The sequence below is a fragment of the Hypanus sabinus genome, chromosome 14 (genome assembly GCF_030144855.1).
Source record: "Hypanus sabinus isolate sHypSab1 chromosome 14, sHypSab1.hap1, whole genome shotgun sequence".
In the NCBI taxonomy this organism is placed as follows: Eukaryota; Metazoa; Chordata; class Chondrichthyes; order Myliobatiformes; family Dasyatidae; genus Hypanus; species Hypanus sabinus.
This window is the reverse complement of record NC_082719.1, coordinates 50000592-50024233: the sequence shown is the minus strand read 5'-3', so window position 1 is coordinate 50024233 and position 23642 is coordinate 50000592. Positions and strand designations below refer to the sequence as shown.

Genomic DNA, 23642 nt, shown 5'->3' with positions numbered 1-23642 from the left:
CCATCATATATAATCTTAGTTCCCAGTGGAAGGAAATAAATCTTATACAGAATAGACTGTTGGTGATTATCATAGCAAAGGCTTAATATGTTCATTCATCATTGATCTCTTAATTTTAAGACAAGTTGTTAACCTATTTAACCTACTTGTTTAAATAATTTCAGTCTGCCATTTATCTTTACATTTGATATCTCTTCAACTCACCTAAGGAATGGTATAGGTCTGCAAAGGCCAAGTTAAAATAATCTCAAATGGAGGAGATTATATAAACTAATACAACTGGGCCATCTCCGCTACACCCCCACTCTCAATCATTTCCCCTTTTTTTTGAGAGCTAATTAACCTAAGAGGTCTCTCAAAACATATTGGGCCGCAATTGCACAGTCCAAATGAACTTCTGCAAAATGAGTTCTGACCCAGAGTTTACGGTAATTTCCTCTGTTATTACTGGAAGCACTGTGAAGAAAAAGAAGAGCGAAACAGCACAGGAGAGACAACAGTACAAGGACGAAGAAGAATACTACATAATCCAGGAATAGTTTCCTGGAGAAGCAACATGCATCTGTCTAACTTCTGCAGATGTACAGTAGAAAGCATTCTGACTGGTTTGCAACATGGACTGGCATGGAAACCCCAATGCACAGGAATGCATTTGCTTCAGAGGGAAGTGGACTCAGCCAATTCCATCATGGACCCTGCCACTGAGGATATTTACTAGAGGCAATATCCCAGTAAAGTGACGTTCATCATATTAGGAAGCACCCACCATCTTCCCGATGCCCTCTTCCCGATGTTGCCATTAGGCAGGAGGTACATGAGACCCACACTTCAAGGTTCAACAATATCTTCTTCCACATTGCCATCATACTACCACAGACTACATTTCTGTCTCTCTCTTCAACATTTACTAATGTTGTGCTTATTTTGTCATGTAAACCATGTAAATTTGATGTTAATTTATATTTGTCACATACCATGCTGAGGTTGTAAACCACAAAAAGCTAATTTTCATAGCAGTTGCACCTTGTGGCTGTGTGCCTAAGACAGTAAACTGTTGCATGGAGGATAGAAATGGAGCATCTCTGGTGGACAAATGTAAGCGCAGTCCTACTGATCACTGAGGGGAGATGAGATAGGGAGCATGCTAGAATCAACAGGAGGGAGTGGAATTAGGCAGATTAGAGAAATGTCTCACATTCAGAGATTTGAAAGGTATAGGAGTACCAGGGTGATTTAGGAGGAGTGGGAAACTGCAAATGATTGATAAAGGATGGATAGGCCACAATGGCTCATTGCCTTAGAAGTAAAGAAAATAGTTCCTTTGAATTGACAGGTGTTGGAAAAGAGATGAGCTGGATTTGGTATAGGAACTGCAGCTATAGCTTTTGGATAACTAATGGCCCAGTAAATGTGCTGAAAATCTAAATGTCACTCTTCTTTTATCATTAACATCTTTTAATTATAAAACCACTTATGGTTAATGAAGTGATTAATTCCTAATATAAGTCTCCAAAAATTTTTCAGAAGGGATTCCCTCTGGACTTCACTCGAATTACCCACAATTTCTCTATTTTTATGCCTGGAATTCCATCTTTAAGCTTTCAGGCATTTGTGCCAGCTTGTCTTTTCAGTTTAAATTACAAAAGCTTGTAAGAAAATGGCTAAACTTCTGCTCAATGAAAAGTCATGTGGACATCACTTTCTAGTTTTCTAGCTTGCAGATTTACTCTTTCCTACAATAGGAATACCCGCTGACAAAGTATATGTCTGCTCTGTCCGAGCGTAGTCTTCTCTGTCATCTGATTTCTCAGGTTAGAACAGAAATTCTTCAAGTTCCATTACAATTGTTAAAAAAGTTCCCTCGTGCTCAAAGTCCCAGTGCAGAATGCCAGCAAAACTTTCCGCAAATATTATTTAAAACTTCCCAAGGTAATGTCACTCAACATATTTTATCTAAACGTGTTGTATATAAATTGTTTTCTTCACTACGTAACAACATAATTGGTGTTGATTTATGACTGAGCAATTAACTTCACCTTATAGGGAGTCTAAAGAAGATTGAGACTAGAAATCCACTGTGGTGGTTTATTAACCCATTGGGTTAGAAACTACTTCGGGTCAAACTAAATTTACAATGGGTAGCAGGTTTTCTCATATGAAGTTAATAGCTGTAAATGGAACAGCAATCTAGTTAAATCCAATGTGCTCCTTGACCTTGTACTGGCAACTTTTGTTGAGTATAGCCCTCAAGAAGTGAAAGGACACAGGTACAAAATCCTCAGCTGTTTGGTACACTTCTGTTGTAATCCTGAAGGGGCATCACTGTGAAGGCTGATGGATTCATTTGGATGTGGTGGGTTTCCTCCCTACTTTGGGGATTCAGGGAAAAGTCAGAATGTGCCTGTCCTGTTCAAGGTCAGTATTATTTCTCAGCTTTTCTTCTAGATGGTTCAGGATTATTAGATGGAATGTTCTTTTGTCCAGGTTCACAAAAGACTGCATGCAGGATAGGGGCCAGAGCCAATAGGAATGTAGGGTTATGGCCTAAGTGCAGAAGGTGAAGCAGGTTCACTGACTTTTAATAAGAACTGTGCAGAATTATAGGGAAAATAAATTATAAGTGCCAGGTCATCAGGGCCGTTAACTAACACTCCTAAACTGAAAGCTAATGTCGGCACTGTGACACACATGGAGTAACTTAATAGAAAAGAATATAGTATCTAGTATATAGCAGAATATAACATTAATGGTAAGATTCTTGGCAGTGTGGAGGATCAGAGGGATCTTGGGGTCCAAGTCCACAGGACACTCAAAGCAGCTACGCAGGTTGACTCTTTGGTTAAGAAGGCATATGGTGTATTGGCCTTCATCAATCGTGGAATTGAAATTAGGAGCCAAGAGGTAATGTTGCAGCTATATAGGACACTGGTCAGACCCCTCTTAGAGGACAGTACTCAGTTTTGGTCACCTCACTACAGGAAGGACGTGGAAGCCATAGAAAGGGTGCAAAGGAGATTTACAAGGATGTTGCTTGGATTGGGGAGCATGCTTTATGAGAATAGGTTGAATGTACTTGGCCTTTTCTCCTTGGAGCGACGGAGGATGAGAGGTGACCTGATAGAGGTGTATAAGATGATGAGAGGCATTGATCATGTGGATAGTCAGAGGCTTTTTCCCAGGGTTGAAATGGTTGCCACAAGAGGACATAGATTTAAGGTGCTGGGGAGTAGATACAGAGGAGATGTCAGGGGTAAGTTTTTTACTCAGAGAGTGGTGAGTGCATGGAATGGGCTGCCAGTAACGGTGGTGGAGGCGGATACGATAGGGTCTTTTAAGAGACTTTTGGAAAGGTACATGAAGCTTAGAAAAATAGAGGGCTATGGGTAAGCCTAGTAATTTCTAAGGTAAGGACATGTTTGGCACAACTTTGTGGGCTGAAGGGCCTGTATTGTGCTGTAGGTTTTCTATGTAAAAGGAATACCACTCCTTTACAGTGGCAATCTAAACGAAAGACTTCCTTCATGGAACAAGTACAAAAGTAAGCAGGGAGTGTTGATGTAGCTGTGCTTATGCTCAAGATTCAACAAGACTCAAGTGAGAGGAAGCAAGTTCAATGCAATCACAATGAAACATTAATTGGCTGGAAGGCACATACTCACAAGTGTGATTGCAGACCCTGTTCCAAGCCCACCGGCGAGATGCTCAGGCCCCTCGGCAGAGCCCACGGTTGTGACAAGAGGCTGCTGCTCACAACCTTGAATTGGAACAGTGGGATTTCTTTTCAGATTCCCTGCATGAAGGCCCAGCGAGAAACATTAACCCATCGGCATACTGAGTGTTTTCCTCTGTCATTTCTACAGTGGTTGCTGATCTGTTGCACTAGCTCGTTGTTAAGCTAGTTGTTTAAAATATTAATTTTCAGGGTCAGGGGACATTGTCGCTGAGATCAGGAAACAGTGAAAATTCATAACTGCCTTTGATAAACTAGTAGCACAAAGACAAGAAAATTTGCAGATGCTGGAAATCCAACCCACACATTCAAAATGCTGGAAGAAATCAGCAGGCCAGGCAGCATCTATGGAAAAGAGTTAACAGTCAACTCCAGTCCTACTGAAGGGTCTTGGCCCAAAATGTTGACTGATTACTCTTTTTCATAGATGCTGCCTGGCCTGCTGAGTTCCTCCAGCATTTTGTGTGTGGTGCTTTGATAAACTAGTGATGAGCTGCTCCCAGAACCTCTGCAGAACTTCTGGGCGAAGCTACTCTCACAGTGATGTTGGACAAGATATTCCAACCTTAGTGCCCTGCAAGGATAAAGCATTGACAATAGCACATTGTCAAGGCAGGGGAACCTTAAGGCGGTGGTGTCCCCATGCGCCTGCTGCCCTGATGCTGAAAGAGCTTGCCCATTTGGACTTCCCTCAGTCGCTGATGACAGGGCATCTTGCGAATAACACACTACAGTTACTGTGCACAGGAGGTGGAGGAAATGTTTAGGCATGAGAATCAATCAGGTTGGTTAGTCCTGGTTGGTAATGACAGTCTTGAGTGTCACTGGGACTGTGCTCATTCAGGCAAGTACTGAATCCTCCAAAACTTTCCTGATTTGGTGCCTTATAAACAGTGTAGGGAGGTGAGCCATCTGCCTCTGATCTGATCTTGCAGCCACAGTAGAATTGTAGCTATACTCTTCTGATCTGAAAAAGTCCACCTCAAGTTCACACTGGACAGTTTCTAGTTTTTACAGCACTGGTGGTTAGGTCATGGGTATTACCCCTGAGGCTGCCTTGTCATTCAGCAAGATCATCTCAACATTGGGAATCCAAAGATGCAAATTCCACTTAATGAAGAAATTTTACCTCAGTCCTAAATGGCCCTCTCCTTAGGGACCCTTGGTTCAAGGCATGAAAAATGAGATCTTAGTAGTCACACTTCCAAACATTTTGTAAGATTCAGCAAGATCTCTCATTCTCATAAACTCTAGTGAATACAGTCCAAACTATTCAAATTCTCTTTAAAAGGCAAAACCTCCATCCAAAGAACTAGTCTGAAGAATTTCCATTGCACCCCCACAATGACACGCACTAAATATCCTTTATCAGGTACAGTGAGTACCGAAGTTGAACACTACAGTCCAGGTGCCGTCTCCTCAAGATATTATATAACTGTGGTAAAAATATTTGCACATGAAAACAAAGTACACTTATTTATTTTGAGAATGCTGTGAACATTGATATGACTGGTGTGCTGTTATTTTCTTCCTGATAATTCAAATTTAAATGTCTATTTAGTCACTTCAGGAATGATGTTCTTAAAAATGACAAATAGTAGTCAGGGTTAAATAGAAATGAAATATACACTGGTTGGCACACACTCTAAAATCACCTTCCTCATTAATGTTGCTGCTTGATCTGAGAAAGAAAAAAAAAATGACTGCTGGAATTTTATACTTGTGATGCTCATTTCAAACCTTTCTCTATAAAATTTAACAGCAAAATGCCCCTGTCTCATTTTGCTGAATGTTTCTACCTTGCTTCTTTGGCAATCTTTAACCCCATAATTTTCTCCATTTCTTTCTCATGTGCTTTCCCTCCATTTTTCCCCCTATAGCTTACTTGTTCCTAATACATCACTCATCTGCTGTCTTTGGCTTCCAATTGCCCATTCTGTCTTCAGTTTTAGTCGACCTGTTTTTGGAAAACTCATTCGCACTTTTACCACCTTCTGAATAAAGAAATTCCCCATCATGTTCCCTTTAAATATTTCACCTTTCACCCTTAATCTATTACTTGTAGTTCTAGTCTCGCCCAGTCTCAGTGGAAAAAGCCTGCATGCATTTACCCTATCTATCAAGGCCCTCCGTGGGTTGGGGTTGACCATGGATATCGCATCCTAGCTGTCTACGTTGTTGGTGCAGCACTGCACGTAAGTACACAAGCCAGTGCTATGGAGAGCATGCAGTAGGCTTCCCTTCTCCATGCAGCTGATGAATCTAAAGGAATAGCAGATGCCGATACAGTTTGGCACCAGTGGCATTGAAGAATTTGCCAGTCAGCATTGAACTCAACGTAGGACTGCTTTAGGGATTCCAGCTCAAGATTTTCCCCACTGCCTATTAATTGCTCACAATGGCGTGCATCTCAAATAGCCTTTGATGACCGAGTCCAGCTTCTGGACTTCATGTGTGACTTGGCTACCAAGCCTGGTGGAACCATTTCTACTGACATAAGAAGGGGAACAGTGGGTTTCCCTGTCTATAGCCCTCATAATTTTGTATACCCCTATTAAATTTTTCATTATGCTCTAGGGAATGAAGTTCTAATCTATTCAACCTTTAACCTAGGTTCTTAATTCCTAGCAATATCCTCGTAAATCTTCTCTGCACTCTTTCTATCTTATTGATATCTTAAACATGAGAAAGGCTGCAAATGCTGGAAATCCAAAGCAACACGCACAAAACACTGGAGGAACTCAACAGGTCAGGATCTTTCCTGTAGGTAGATGCCTAGATCTGCACACAATACTCCAAATTGGGCCTCGCCAATGTCTTGTACAACTTCAACATGGCATACCAGCTCCTGTACTCCATTCTTTGATTTGTGAAGTCCAGTGGCCAGAAGTTCTCTTTATAACCCCATCTACCTGTGCCACCACTTTCAAGGAATTACAGAACTATATTTCAGATCCCTCTGATCTACCACACTCCTCAGTGCCACACAGTTCACTGTGTAAGTGACACTTTGGTTTGTCCTCCAAAAGTGCCTCACCTCAGACCAAAACTCATTCATTCTGTCATTTTTCAGCCCATTCTGCATACAATAATATTCAGGCCATAAACTTGAGTACTTCACTCAGTAGAGAGCATATTTGATTGTGCCGGAGAGGGTGAAGTGAGATTTACAAAGATGTCTCCAGTATTGGAAAAGTTCAGCAATGAAGAAAGATTAGACAAATATCTTCTTTGGTGCAACAGAAGCCAAAAAGAGGTTTAATTGAAGTGTATAAATTTAAGATTAGAATTGAGAGACATAGGATAGATAGGAAGGATCTACTTCCTTTGAAAGAGAAATCAAAAAGCAGGGGCACAGACTTGTAGCAATTAATAGTGGATTAAAGGGGAGACGGGAATTTTCATGTATCACATCTTAGGAGTTCGGAACTGTATGAAAGTGGAGTAAAAGTAGAAACCCTCAGCATATTTGAAATGTACTTGCATTTATATTTCAAGAGCCGTGACTTGAAGGGCTAAGGATCTTTAGATCTTCAGATTCATTTGTTTATCACATGCACATGGAAACATACAGTGAAAGGTGATGTTTGTGTTAACAACTATCACAACATGTGCAGGGGTTTGGTCTTTGACCTTTGGTATTAACCCCAGGACACGCCAGTCATGGAAGTTAGAACTCTGAGCCTTGAACTATGGAATCACAGGACTCACCGGCCTAGGGTTTTGTCCCGGGCTTGGACACAGACTCACAGATATTGGGTCCCTGATTTCTGGATGTGCCGACCCAGGGGCTTTGACCATTAGGTCTCAACTTCTAGACTTGCTGAATTTGGTCTTTAACATTTGGTATCGACCCCAGGACTCAGCAATCATGCCACTTTGAACTCTGGGCCTCGAAATCTGGACTTACACAGACTTCTGACCCTGGGACTTGTTGAACGGAGGGGAGGGTGGGTCACTGACCCCTGTGCCTGCTGCCCACATAGACCTCGTTGATCTGGGGGGAGGTGGGTGACTGCCCCCTCAGCCTGTTGCCCACACAGACCTCTGATTCTGGGACTCGCCATCCTGGGGGTCACCATACCTCGTCCATGGGACCTGCCAACCTCGGCCATTGACCGCAGGGATCACTGGTCTCTGCACCAGCACCTGCTGCTCTGACATTATCCATGGGGATCAATAGTCTTCTACCACAGAACACTTTGACCTGGAGTCCCACCCTACCACTGACTCTTCATCTACTGCTCCTAACCTCAAACTCTCATCATCCCTGTCTCTAAACCCTAACCTGTCCCCTAAATACCCTCACTGACCCAAAACTATCCCTACGAACCTGAAAAAGCTGCTAAGTCTGAGCAACAACCTTTACAGATTCGGTAACAGTGTTGGGTAGTTTTATTTGAGTAGCTTGGACACATTTTGAGCTGAATGCTCCCTGCTGTGCTGTATAATGTTTCAATAAAACATAGTCAGTGCCAGTATTGGTACTGATCACAAAACAAGCTTGTTTTATATTTTAGTTCACTAGTATCCAATCAGGAAGAAATCTGCCATCTTTCCTATTAGTACGACTTCCAAGTCCACAGCAACGGCATTGACTCAACACTTCCTTCTGAATTATCGTCTCAGTTTAACATTGATTGGAAGTGATTAATTAATGCCAGCTTTGGCAGTGATACCCACATGCCAAAAATGTACATAACTGTGGTGAACTACATATACCTGTCTGGACACGCCCCCTGCTGACTGCTCCTGTGGCTCCTCCCACTGACCGTGGCTCCTCCCACAGACCCCAGTATAAAGGCGATTGAGGCCTGAGCCCGGCCCTCAGTCTCCAGGATGTAGTATGGTAGTCAACTACTGCTTGTTCTTTCTTCCAGTCAATAAAAACCGATATCTCGCCTTCACATCTCAGAGAGAGTTATCGATGGAGCATCAATAACAAAATAAGGAACTGCCAATTTATTTCACAGTTCTGGTAAGAGGAAATAAGCATAATAGACACTACAGTTTAAGCCTGGTTATCACCAGTAAGAAAAGAAAATTGCATTCTGATCACACAATATGTCACCTAACACATTTTATACCCTTGGATAATCTGCTAGTACTACATGTAGAGAGATTTGCAACAGTCTCCTACAACTGTTATCATTATGCTACTCATTAATAATGCCACAATATAGAACACAATATTAGGAATTTCAGTGTTATTAATTCAGAAACAGTTTGTGATGATAAATGTCTTTCTGTAGTTTGTGTTCAGAAGATAAATTCCCATCTCTGAATATTAGAGTTGCCTTGGGCAGTGAATTTGAGATTTACACAGAGGTAATATAAATGCCCAATGAAAACCTCCAATGTGCTAATCGCCTTTTATGTTGAATTTTGTTAAATGTAAGCATAATTTCCAAGAGAAGTAATCAACTTGGACCATTTTTCACCCAAACAGACAGATAGGTTCACATTAATTATGCCTAATGTACAAAAGCATATTTCTGCTTTCTAAAAAGAAACATTTTTTGTAGGATTAAGTCACATTACACATTTTTATCAACTCAGTTATCCTTCATCTCCATCTCTAGATGAAATCAGAAGGAATGAACAATTCCTCAACCTCTAAGATAGAAAAGAAGCCAGAAATATTGTAAAGCTGAGATAATTTTTGTTCATTTTACACACTCGCACAGTAAGTTCCAAAATGTTCCATTTTTTTACCTGAGCTTTGTTGTTTCCCAGCCTTCCTTTCACTTGGGTCTGAGTGTCTTTCTCAGCTGCTTTCTTCTGAAGCTGTGGCCCTCTTCCAAAGAATATATAGTTAACAAATGCGTACTCCAATAAAGCCAGGAATACAAAGACAAAACAACCCATCAAGTAAATATCAATGGCCTTAACGTAGGGGATCTTGGGAAGGGTTTCCCTGAGGTGGGTGCTGATAGTTGTCATGGTAAGTACAGTTGTGATTCCTGTAAAATAATAACAATCAACAGATGACATTAAAATATCTATAACATATAAAAAGGAACTTGCATTTCATGCAATCATTAGAATTTGTGTTGATGTGGTGCCTTTAACACAAAAAATCTTAAGTGCTTTACAGAGGCATAATCAAAGCCTCATAACCATCATAAAAATTTAATCAATAATATGTCTTAAATAGGATCTGAAGAAAGAAGAGGAAGTGAAGAGACAGGATTTTTGGTAGTGCTAGGCAAACCAGACAATAAAGAGATGAAGAGAAAATAAGATTTGTGAGACCATGGTCTGAATATGTGGACAGATTGGAGGACATGGGGGAATTAAGGGATGATGTACTTCAGGGATCACGCCTGAGGAGAACATGCTGGATTGAAGCAGAGATTTGGATGAGGTCAAATTCTTGGGGTGAGTTGGAAGAGTTTTGGAGCAGTCAAATCTTGAGCATTCAAAGGAATGAGTGAGGGTTTCAGAGAGACCTGAGATATAGCAGAAGTAGGCAGTCTTTGTGATGGAGAAGTTATATGATTAGAAACTCAAGATGGATTCCAAAAGGATGCTCAGGTTATGAGCAAACTGATTCAATCTAAGAAAAAAAAAGTCGGTGATGGATGGGATCAGTGATAAGGACACAAAGCCTCATTTCTTCCCATTGTTGGATGATGTGATGAACCCAAGGCTGGATGATGAGCAATATGTTTGACACCACTGAGGCAGCAGTGAATAGACAAGAGATTTCAAAGAGTTGGAAACGGAAGTCATCAGTAAACACATGGAAGCCAGCTTCCTATCTGTAGATTGTTTCCAATGGTGATAGGCAGAAGCAGGAAGGGAGGGCAAGCTGGATTCTTGGTTGGAGATTTTTTTAGATAATGAGAATTTCTATATGGCATGAAGAAATGGACTAAACTGAGAGATGCAAAGGGAAAAGACTCAGAGGAGGTATTGGAACCTGACAAAGTCAATGTTTTAGGAACAGCTTTTTCTCTCCAATATCAGATTCCTCAACAGTTCATGAAGCCATGAACACTACCTTATTATACCTCCTTCACACTATTGACTTACTTATATTTAGTAACTTCTAACTTTTATGCCTTTGACTGTACTCTGTCCCAAAACAGCAAATTTCACCACATACGTCAGTGATAATAAACTTGGAAAAAAATAGGAGGGGGATAGGTGAAGATGATGTCCTTCATTGACAAACTTTGCAGGAAATGGACAAAATTCTAATCTGCATCACAAGACAAGATCCTTTTTAAATGAAGTCCTCATCATCTTACAGTACACTTCTTGCCCAGAGCCTCCCCCACTCACAACAACAGTAAGATCCAACTAATCCAACTACAATCAAACTGGTGGGGTGGGGGGCAGGGTGGGGGAAATGACATTTCATCTGAATGAATTTTCAGTCAGGACCTGAAAGAACTGCAGAAGTGAGAATTCCTGGCAGGGAGTCCCCATTACAGCTGTGCTGTGAGATATGATAATCTAGTGCTTATTTTATGAGATTCTCATCACTTCTCATCACATTCTGCTTAAACCACAGCAGCCACATTTGCTCTGCTTTAATTGTTCTAAGTACCCCATAGGGTTACATGTGTTAATTTTACCCAAGTGATTTATATCAATTAGTGTTAACTGTATTTAGGTGGTGAGTGCTAATAAACTTTGTCACACCCATTACTGTTAGAGCAGACCCCAGGAAAGGTGCTGGTGTGCATGGGCGAGGGACAGAGGATGTGTTATTGTGAATGAATGTTTTCAAGCAATTAATAAACACCTCTATTATCCTATTCTGCTGTTCCCGACTATCCAGATTTATCGGCAGGGCTTGCATCTCATATTCTATCAGGAATTATGCTCCATACTCTCATCTCCATTACTGAGACCCATGTTTTATATCCCAAGCACAGATCTAGATTACTGACTAGTAGATGAATACCTAGTGCAACTCTTGCAGCAGAAGCATCATAATTGATCCAGAAGGAGACCCATGACAAAATTGTGATTAAGGTCGATGGCATGTATGTTTGCAGGATGAAGTAGCCGATATTTCTTTTAAGCCGAAAACTCAGTGATAGTCTTGGATAAGAACCTAAAAGATAAAAACATTCAATTAAATGTGAATGCCAATTTTTGCGTGTTACGTGATAGCTTTAAAATTTGTTCTACCATTCAATTAGATCATAACTGATATACTGTACTACCTTTCCCATCTATCCATATTGTCTCTGCCTCACAAAATTTATGAATACCACATACTATTTCAAATTATCCTGATTTAAATTTTCAGTTTGAAGGGAAAAATGTGACTTATTACCAAGTCAGTGTTCTGAATGAAGTAGCTCTAAGTAGCTATGACATCTTGTTTAGGATTCCCAGTCCAGTGGGAATAATATATAACATCCTCATTAAGAACAATCCTTAATCCCTTTCTAAACCTTAATCTAAGAGTGACTGCTAATGCACAAGGCAGCTGAAGGTGAAAACCCTAGCAATGGAGGAACTTATTTTGAAGCGCTCAAGTCCTGATGTAAGGTTTTTGACCTCAAGTGTCAACTATTCTTTTCCTTCCATTGATAATACTTGACCTGCTGAGTTCTTCCAGCAGGCTGTTTGTTGCTACAGATTCCAGAATCTGTCATCTCTTGTGTCTGCAAGCCCCAGCAGGTTTCTCAAAGTGCTTCAATCAAGTGTCAACTCATTTCAGAGTTTGTTCTAAATGTGATGTGCATTGTCCAATCAAAAGGGACATGTAAGTTTGTTCTATTTTCTCTTTCATTCTTTCACCATTTTTCATAGGATGGGCCTTTTTAAATGCATAAAGATTGGCTGTGCTGGTTCCAACAGTTATTTTCACTAATTCTACAATCTGTATAATTTACTGTAAATAAAACAATGCATTATGTATCTGCTGATTTCAAAAGGCCTCTCTAAACCTCTGTGGTATCACGGTCTGCTCAAATACTCATCTACAAAATGTTTTGCAGGAATAAGGTCAGAAAATTCTGGAAATATTAAGCAGGTCAGCAGCAGATGTAGAGAAGGAAACAAGATCAATAACCACATAAAACATCTGCAGAATTTTGGAAATGGCATCAAAGCAAGTGGTGCAGTGCCACAACAGATAGCACTTCGGCCTCAGCGTCAGGGTCCTGGGATCTAACTTGACCTGGGTGCTGTTTATATGAAAATTGCCTGTTGCCCTTGTGCCCACATCGATTTCCTCCAGATCTTTCTGTGTCCACCCTCAACCCAGATGAGCACTGTTGGGTTCAAATGGACTTTGATGGGCATGCGAGAGAGAATAATTTGCTATGCTACAAGTAAATTATACACAGGCCTCCCAACAGTGGCTGGGAAGTGGACCACAGGTTACAACAGGAAATAGAAACGGTGAGTCAAAAGGGCAATGTTATGGTAGTCTTGGGAGATTTTAACACGCAGGTTGATTGGGAAAATCAGTTTGGTGACGGATCTCAAGGAAGTGAGTCTGTTGAATGCCTAAGAAAGAGCTTTGTAGAGCAGTCTGTCATGGAGCCTACTAGGGGATCAGCTATACTGGATTGGGTGTTATGTAATGAACCGGAGGTGATTAGGGAACTTAAGGTTAAAGAACCCTTAGGAACAATTATCACAATATGATTGAGTTCAACTTGAAATTTGACAGGGGGGAAGTAAAGTCTGATGCAGCAGTATTTCAGTGGTATTAGAGAGGAGTTGACCAAAGTAAATTGGAAGGAGCTGCTGGCAGCATTGGTGTGCGTTTCTGGGAAAAATGAGGGAGGTGCAGGACACATGCATTCCAAAATGAAGAAATACTCAAATGGTAAGATAGTACCATTTAGGAAGGGACAAGGGAAATCAAACAAAAAACAAAAATTAGTGGGAATATAGAGGATTGGGAAGTTTTTAAAAAACTACAGAGAGAAAATAAAAAATTCATTATAAGGGAAAAGATGAAATATGAAAGCAAGCTAGCAAATGATATCAAAGTGGATAGTAAAAGGTTTTTCGAATATGTTAAAAATAAAAGAGAAATGAAAGTAGAGTATAGAATCACTAGAAAATAAGGCAGGAGATATAATAATGTGGGACAAGGAGATGGCTGATGAACTAACTGAGTATGTTGCATCAGTCTTCACTGTGGAGGACACTAGCAGTGTGCCTGATGTAGTGTATGAAGGAAGAGAAGTGGGTGCAGTTATTATTACATGAGAGAAAGTGCTCAAGAGGTTGAAAGATCTAAAGGTACTTAAGTCAACTGGACCAGATGAACTGCATCCTAAGGTTCTGAAAGAAGTAACGTCAGATATTGTGGTGGCATTAGAAATGACATTTGGAAATCATTTGACTCTGGCATGGTACAGGGGACTGGAAAATTGCATATGTCACTCCACTCTTTAAGAAAGGAGGAAGGCAGCAGAAAGGAAATTATAGAGCAGTTAGCCTGACCTCAGTGGTTGGGAAGATGTTAGAGTCAATTGTTAAGGATGAGGTGATGGAGGACACTTAGTGACACAGGACAAGAGTACAAAGTCAGCATGGTTTCCTTCAGGGAAAATCCTGCCTGATGAGATTACAAGTAGGATAGATAAAAGGGATGCAGTGGATGTTGTATATTTGGACTTTCAGACGGCCTTTGACAACGTGCCACACATGATGCTGCTTACCAAGTTGAGAGCCCATGGTATTACAGGGAAGTTACTATCATGGTTAGAAAGTTTGCTGATTGGTAGGAGGCAGTGAGTGGGAATAAAAGGATCCTTTTCTGGTTGGCTGCCAGTGATTTGTGCTGTTCCACAGGAGCTGGTGTTGGGACCACTTCTTTTTATGTTGTGTATGAATGATATAGATGATAGAATAGATGGCTTTGTTGCCAAGTTTGCAGATGATACAAAGATTTATGGAGGAACAGGTAGTGTTGAGGAAACAGGTAGGCTGGAGAAGGACTTAGACAGTTTAGGGGAATGGGTGAGAAAATATGCTTGCATTGGAGAGGGTCCAGAGAAGGTTCACAAGGATTATTCCAGGAATTAAAGGGTTATCATACTAGGAATATTTGATTGCTCTGGGTCTGTACTCACTGGAATTCAGAAGGATGGGGGCGGGGGGATCTCACTGAAATCTTTCAAATGCTGCAAGGTCTAGACTGAGTAGATGTGGTAAGGATGTTCCCCATGGTGGGTGAGTATTGGATGAGAGGGCACAGCCTCAGGATAGAGGGGTGCCCTTTCAAAACAGAGATGCGGAGAAATTTCTTTAGCTGAAGGGTGGTGATTTTGTGGAGTTTGTTGCCACATGCAGCTGTGGAGGCCAGGTCATTGGTGTATTTAATGCTTGGTGTATTGATAGGTTCTTGATTGGACATGGCATCAAAGGTTATGGGGAGAAGGCTGAGGAGGAGATAAAAAAAAGGATCAGCCATGATTGAATAGTGGAGCAGACTCGATGGGCCTGATAGCCTAATTCTGCTTCTATGTCTTATGGTCTAAAATAAGAAAAGGGATTGTCAGTTGCTCTCAGATGGTAGTTCAATAGGATTGTGGGCATTCAGCATGAAACTGGAAAAACAGCTAATTATATTAAATATTGTTTCCAGCTTGCAAGCACAAAATCTGACCTGATAATAATTTAACTAATATTTCACCAGGACAGCAGTTGGAAGCAAGGCAGTAGGCTAGCTGGACCTAGGTTATTACTACATCATTCATGTGAAAAGTCTAGTTTACAGTTTTAGTATAATTTTACTATGCTGGGATAGTAGGGACCCATGATAGACAACAATGCTTCAATCAGTGTTCCATAAGTAATTTCTGTTCTGTGTTATTTGCACGACAGGTGCCCTGTCTCCACTTGACCTCTGCCAATCTGGTGAAAGTTGGGTTGTTGGAACATGCACGCAGATTGATGTTCTTTCCTTGTGTCAAAGCACGTATCTTAATATGGAAAGGATTAGAACAGTAGGTCATCTAAGAAACATCTCTCCCCTTGTTCCATTCCACCTTCTCTTTAGGAATTGGAAGGATTGATGGCCTTTTTGAATTCAAATTAAGTTGCCAGAGTTGAGATTTTTTTTCAAGAATGTAAAATTCTTGTGAAAACTTAATTATATCCCAATAATTGCATAATTAAAAAATATGTGCAGTCTTGATATCACATGAGGAACATTATATTTAGTTCTGGTTGCATGATTATAGAAAGAGTGTGAACGCTTTAGAGATAGTGCAGAGGAGATTTATCGGGTTGATACCTGGATTAGAAAGCTTGATTTATGAGAATAGGTTGACTGAACTAGGGCTTTTCTCTTTGGAGAGGAAGAAGATGAGAGCTGATAGGATAGAAGAGTAAAAGATGATAAGAAGCATAGATTGAGTAGACAGCCAGGAACTTTATCCCAGGGTAGAAAAGGGCTAATAGCAAGGGGTATAAATTTAAAGCACAGGGAAGAAAATATAGGGGGTTGTAAGAGGCAGGTTTTTACACCAAGAGTGGAAGGTGTATGGAATGTGCTGCCTGGGGTGGTGGTAGGATGGTGCACAGATACATTAGGGACATTTAACAGGCTCTTAAATATGCACATAGATGAAAGAAAAAAAGAGGGCTATGTTGGAAGGAAAGGGTCAGATTAATCTGGGAGTAGGTCTGAAGAGTCAGCATCCCATGATGGGCTGAAGGGCCAGTATCTACTGAAATGTTCTATGTTCTATATACTGAATCATTGGAGCAAATATTACTGTTATCGTGCATTAGGTTAAGAGATTGCCTGGCTCTAGAGATCAGAGGAAGATTGATAGTAAAGATTGTGCAAAGCCTTACTAATTTATCTTATAGTGTTGCATTCAAATGGTCTGTCCTCCTCAAGTGCAAAGAGGAGACAAACTTTATTGCCTTTATTTTGCCTTACATCCATATGATTTTACCAAGTTTTAAGTCTCACCTAGTTTGTCAGATCATTTAAAAGCAATGAGAAGGACTGAGATTATGCAGTTTTATTCTCTTTAGAAGGCCAGAATTCAATCAACTGGAGAATGGTCATGCAAACTGGGTTCATTTATTGACACTGCATTCTAATGAACACCAACTAATTATATGGGTGACCAATTTAATTCAAAGCAATTCAGACACAAAAAAATAATTTCATTAGATTCCAATTATCAACTTCAAGCTATGGAGAAACTCAATCAGCAACCATACATCTATCCTTTTGTTGTAATCACTGTAGCTTTAAGTTGATTTTGGAATCTAATGAAATCTAATGTCACCTTTTAATAGATTTTTCTAAATGAGATCTGAAAAATTTAAATGGACTTTTCTTACTAAAGTGGACCGACTACAACTATTAACCAACGTTTACAACTGAGACTAATGTCTTTTAACAGCTCTTGGATAGAATGTGCACAAATTCAAAATTAAGTAATTGCTGATGAACAAAGTGAAATTACTGGATATAAATCTGCCAACATCAGAGAAGAGAGAGAAACAGGGTTAATGCCTCAGGCCAATGGCCTTTCAGCAGAGTTGGAAGTAAATAAGGTATTCTTTCAGTCCCCTATTTCATGATGAGGAAGGACTTATGAGAGGTGGCAGTGGGGAAGGGTGGTGTTTGTATGCTGTTCTCTTGCCCAATCATTTTATAAAATCATACACCACTGAATTGACATCAATAGTAATTGAATAATCATCAAAAGGCAGGCAGCGTCTGTTTATTGTGGATTAATTTCTTATTAACAAGAATTGGATTTCTAATTTTCATGTTCACAGAATCTAATGCCTACTTCAGCTGTCTACTGGCACTGCTGACAAAATTGCTCCACATTTGGCAGTGGTACTAACCCCTGCAGTGATCTAGGGCAGGCATTGTCACTGTTAAATTGATGTGTCTTGTATCTAATTCAACCCTGAAAAATAGATGCACTAACTACCAACTTCTGTCTGTGACCTTACAATCATGTAGAATTCAGCACCTTAATTATAGTAAATATTTTCTATCAAACTGATTACCTGTGGCAAAAACTGCTCTCTTTGAAACAAGTTTGTGCTCAACAATGGAAAACTGTGGCAATTCAATCTTCTCCACTCCTGTGACTGCATAGTTACCACCTGTCCACTGAAATTCAATATCATCTGTTGTATATCCATCTAGAAAACAAAAGAGAAGGGGGAAAAGGTATTGGGAAAGAATTGGAACTCATTATGAAAAACAGAACAATCCTTCAAATGCTTTGTCGGTATTTTGAAAGATAAAAACTCCACTTGTAATGGTTAAAAGTAGTAAAGAAATGAAAGCAATGAGTAGTGCTGAGGCTACCATGGCAACTGTGATTTGATGACCTTCTTCTGAAAGAGGGAACAGTGGGTCATGTCTCAATTCAAAAAGCTGAACACAAAAAGGGAGACTGTCATAAGTATGAAGCACTAAGGGAAAGAGGAGTCGCCTTTTGGATGAAATGTTAATCTGCGAGACATTTTCACAATTTCAACAATATAATAAATCATTCTCACAATATTTTGGAAAGGAGCTTTGGACACTTCAAATGAACACACAATTTAGAAGCAACAATAAACTTTGATGCATCTTTTAAATTTGAGCAAACCTGGTGACCTTTCATTCAATATTTTCATATGATTTAAATTTTTATTTTTTTATTTTTTTAGGTAATCTTTTTTCTTCTTCTCCGTGATGTCTCAGATTTGACCAGAAGGTATTTTTTTCACTTTTTTTTGTAAATTATATCCTCAAATGGACTGCCCAGTCTTCTTTTGTTTTGGGTTAGTTTAGTGGGTTTTTTTCTTCAACAATAAAAATTTTGAGTCTTTTTTTTTATGAACTGTTAAGAGGAGTTGTGGTTCCTTTTATATATTAGCAATACTATATTATACATGATTTTGACAGTGTATATTCCTTTCTTTGTACTTATATTGAAATATGTATTCGATATAACTTCTCTGATTTGTATTTATTCTTATATTTTAAATCAATAAAAAAAGATTGAAAATGAACAATAAACTAATTGATCCCTTGAGTTTGCTCTGCTATTCAAGGTCAGCATTTATCTAAATGAACTTAATTCCACATTAATCAACTCCTGATAATCTTTCACCCTTTGCTTATCAAGAACCTATCCACCTCTTCCTTAAAAATAACCAAATCTCTGCTTTTCCAGTCTTACCAAACCCAACTTCGAAAGAGAAATGTTTGCCTCATCTCTGTCTTAAAGTTATGGCTTCCTGGTGACCCTCCCTAAATTTTAATCTTTTCGTGCCCATTTCCCAAACAGATTATCTAGTCACTAATGCACTGAGATTTGTAGGAACTTCCCGTGTCCAAATTGGCAGCTGTATGGCTGAGAACAGTGACTACACTTTAAAAAGACTCCAACTTCTTGCACCTTCAGAATTGATTTTGTTTGAATGTCATGATGACTCACACACCAGCACCAAAACTGTGCCTTAACATTTGTTGTAATGCAAATCTGTTTGGTTTCAATTCCACAATATTCATTGCAGGCTCCTGGTAGGTAAACTTCCTTCAGAACATCATAACAGATTTGAGTATTTTTTCAATTGCTTAAATTTCTTGAAGCATCACAGCAGAAACTATTACAGTATGACTGATGGCTACTGGTCAGTTCTTCGAATGAAACTTGGCTTCAATGATGTCAAACTATTCTTTTTTGTCCCTTCTTGAGATAACTCGGGTTACTAGCAGCGATATGGTATAAGTTAGCATTGTGAGTTTAGGACAGAACACAAAGAGGTGAAAACCATTACATCAGATCGATGTTATGGGGACCAATCTGGGATTTCCCGTGACTTCCACAAAATACAATACTGAATCCTGCCTAATCTTTTACACAACTCCAATTACTATGAACTCCGGATGGAGGGATCTCGGTCCACAATCTGATTCAAGATTCAAGAGTCAAGGTTGCTTAATGTCATTTCCAATACACAAGTGTAAGAAGGAAAGAATTGTTACCCCGGATCCAATGCAGTACAAAAGAACACAATAAGACAAAGAACACAATAATAAAAAAACAAAATAAATATAAATACATAAGACAGCTTATACACATAGATCGCTTGTATGTACATAAAGTGATGCAGGGTTCAGACAAGTCTATACATAAGGTGACTGAAAGAAAATGATAAATTAAAGGTGTGGAGGGGGCAATTAGAACAGACTGGTGCAAAGCTTGTTATGATGGTGCCCCGATGACTCCACCAGGAGTTATGGGCACAAGAAGAAGAGGGGGGAGTTGTAGGGTGGGTTAGTGGTTTGTGGTGTTGATCAGCCTTACTGCTTGGGGAAAGTAACTGTTTTTTATTTTTTATTTTATTTAAAGATACAATGCAAAATGGGCACTTCTGGCTCAATGAGCCCCATTGCCCAGCAACCCACCTATGTAACCCTTGCCTAATCACAGGATAATTTAAAGTAACCAATTACCCTATAAGCCAGTGCATCTTTGGAATGTGGGAGGAAGCCAGAGCACCCAGAGGAAACCCATGTGCTCACGGGAACGGCGTACAAGCTTCTAACAAATGGTGTCAGAATTGAACTCTGAACTCTGGTGTCCCAAGCTGTAATAGCATTGTGTTAATCACCATGCTATCGCGAGTCTGGTGATGGATGCTACATAGCCTCTCCCCTGATGGAAGTGGAACCAAACAGTTCAGAGCAGGTTGTGCGATATCCTTCATGATATTGCTGGCCTTTTCCCAGCACTATTCTGTATGTATGTCGTTGATGGCAGGTAGGCTGGTGCCAGTGATGTGTTGAGCAGTTTTGACTACCTGTCATAGAGCCTTCCTCTGTGTTGTACTGCAGTTTCTGTACCGTGCAGTGACACAGCTTGTTAGGATGTTCTCTACTGCACCTCAGCAGAAGGTTGTGTGTATTGACAATGATGAGTCCAGCTCTCTTCAGAAAGTTCCAATGGTCCAAATGGTTCCATTGTAATATCAGGGAGTGTGTACAGTATACAGCCTGAAATTCTTACTCTTTACAGACATCCATGAAAACAGAACAGAGCCCCAAAGAATAAATGACAGAAAAACATTAGAGCCCCAAAGCCCCTTCTCCCTCCTACCATGAACACGCAGGAGCAAAGCATCAACCTCCCCCACTGCCCTACTCATCTCAGCAGAAAGCCTTACTGTCCACCGCCCACCCACCAAGCAACAGCAAAACACCTGGCAGAAACTATTGTATACCCGACAGTTCGACATGCCACAGGCTTTCTCCCTCTCTCTAACAAGGGACAAAGAAGGGTTACCAGAGAGGTGAATGGCGAGCCAAACAAACAGTTGCTATTAGGATGTTACAATCTGCCATGCTGCTTTTTATTCTGAGATTCTCCAACTTGAGAATCGTTAGCCAATTCTTCCCATCATCAAAAGAAAGAGAGAGAGAGAGAGAGAGAGAGAGCTCGAGTACAAAGAGAGAGACAAATTGCTCAAGTACAGAGACTTCTGTCAGCTGCATTCCCTGCTGAGAAATTCTGATGTTCCTTCTCCCATAACGCTTCAGTGAGTGAATTGTCTGGCTACACGGCCGCGCAGGGCTGCATTCTGGAGGTACAGGTCTTCCAAACCGCTCCTGAAGAATGTCAGCAAATGGCTGGTTGGTGAACTCCAGGAGTGGGAACTCATTGGCTGCGAAAAACCGCAGTGTGAGTGCAGATCATGGACTGTGTGAGCTTTCCTGATTGTGTAGGATGTGTTCTGGGACCATGAGGGGTTGTATGAGATGAGCACTCCCAGGCGTTTGAAACTGCTCGTAACTTCCACTGCTGTGTTGCCAATGTAAAGAGGGGTGTGAGGGCCAATTCTTTTGAAGTTGATAATCATCTCCTTTGTCTGACATTGTGTCACAATGTGTGCTGGCAGTGTCAAAAACCAAGTGTAGAGGAAAGATAGACTTCAATGTAGAGACGGTGACCAGTGCAAGATGTAACATTATCAAAAATTAGGACCCCCTGATTTGCACTAATTGGGCATCAACTTAAATAATACAAGTAACATGGAATCTCCAAGCCTATAAAGATAAACTTCAGAAGTTTAAACTAAAAGCACCAGGAGACCACATTATAAAGAGAGAGTCACTCAAGAAGAAACACGAGGAACTCTAAACGATTAATGATTCTCATTAAACAATTGACTACTTCAAGTGCTCTACAAACCTTAGAGCCCAAAGCTCTCTGGCTTCATACACAAGCCCAAAAAGCACATTACAGCAGCCCCCTCCCTATAGCCAATACTCGATGGCTCAGGGAGACCTGAAAACTTAGGAGAGACATGCAAACTTTAAGAACCTTGATGACCTTGCCAACTTTGAGAACTTTGGAATGTTGACAAGCTCAGAATGTGGACTTGAGAATAGATGACATTCTCATCTAAAGGGGACTGCTATCAAAATGTTGCGGTTCAACTCTCGCTGGGTCCGTTACTGTTGTGATGTGTGCTGGCAATGTTGGAACCCAAGTGCAGAGGAAGGACAGAGTTCAATGTAGAGTCAGAGAATCAAGTTCATTCATAAGAATTTGGTTGCGCAGCTGAATGACACCACAAGACGTAACATACTTATATCTAGGACCCCACGATTAGCACTAATTTGGTATCCACTTAAATAATACGTTACACTGAATCTTCGAGCCTATCAAAATAAACTTGACAAGGTTAAACAGAGGGCTCCAGGAAACTGCATTACAAAGTGCGAGTCGCTCAGAAAAAAAAGCACAAAGATCTCTAAATGATTAATGACTTTAGTTAAACAACAATTACCCAATTCAGGTGCTCTAAAACCCTTGGAGCCCAACCCACTTTGGCTCCCTGCACTAACACAAAGAGCTCATTACACTTAGTTAACATTTGTGAATAGGTTATATGCCTGGCACCTGACAGAGTGTAAATTCAGAGAGCTCTCTTTAATTTTCTTTTTGTACTTTCTCTCAAAGGATAAGTTCTCAAAGTTCTAAGTTCAAAGTAATTTTATTATCTAAGTACATATATGTAACCATATACTGTACTTCCCTGAGATTCATTGTCTTGTGATCATTTACAGTAAATACAAAGAAACAAAATAGTATCAATAAAAGACTGCACACAGCAAAAATAAACAACCAATGTGCAAAAGACAGCTAATTGTTCAAATACAAAAAAAATATATAAGTAATCAATATTGAGAACATGAGTTGTAGAGAGCTTGAAAGTGAGTTCATGGGTTGTGGAATCAGTTCAGTGCTGGGTGAGTGAAGTTATCAAGAACCTTGTGGTTGAGAGGTAATAGCTGTTCCTGAACCTGGTGGTGTGGGACATGGGGCTCCGGTACTTCTTTCCTGATGGCAGCAGTGAGAAGAGAGCATGGCCTGGAAGGTAAAGGTCCTTAATGATGGGTGCTGCTTTCTTGTAGATGTGCTCATTGGTTGGGAGGGCTGTATCCACTACTTCTCCTAACTAGGACAGGGAGATTTCAGTCCTAGCTGCTCATTGTATAGCTGCAGCCATGACAAGCATTTGTTAAATCCTATTCACACACAATACAACTAGGCTTGAACTACAGGTACTTTGTGTGGACATTGTAGCTAGCTGCTCTCTGACCAGTTTAGGCACCTGAGGTGCACAGTAGCTTCCAGGCATCCATCTGCCATCCAATGATAAGATTTCATTTCAATGTACAATTCAAATTGGATTTTCAGGACAAGTGATTGAAGTCACTTGGTAAGTTTACCCATGCTTCGTCTCAGTATAACTAAATGGTAAATAAAGTTTTCATGCTAGATATACAATGATTGGGTGTTAGTTTTCTGCTATTACTTTCAGCTACTACCATATGTGCTTCCATTTCTTAGTTTAATCCTCATCTGATAACCCACATGGAAGGTTTCCAGTAATCTTTTTCAATGTACTCCTGGTCTTCTTGCAAAGATTT

At 40.2% G+C, this 23642-nt stretch overlaps 1 protein-coding gene across 3 annotated transcripts in view; it reads right to left on the bottom strand.

Moving 5' to 3' along the window:
• The window catches only part of LOC132404727 (gamma-aminobutyric acid receptor subunit beta-1-like), a 289132-nt gene that overhangs the window by 48153 nt on the left and 217337 nt on the right, over window positions 1–23642 (bottom strand). Inside the window, exons 6-9 of one of the 3 annotated variants that reach the window (XM_059989137.1) lie at window positions 17711–17848; window positions 11649–11801; window positions 9479–9693; window positions 7772–7783 (exon numbers count right to left, since the gene is read on the bottom strand). In XM_059989137.1, coding sequence (XP_059845120.1) covers window positions 7772–7783; window positions 9479–9693; window positions 11649–11801; window positions 17711–17848 — 518 coding nt within the window. Of the gene's footprint in view, window positions 1–7771; window positions 7784–9445; window positions 9694–11648; window positions 11802–17710; window positions 17849–23642 lie in introns of all 3 variants that reach the window. The other 2 variants (XM_059989135.1, XM_059989136.1) reach the window with 2 other exon arrangements.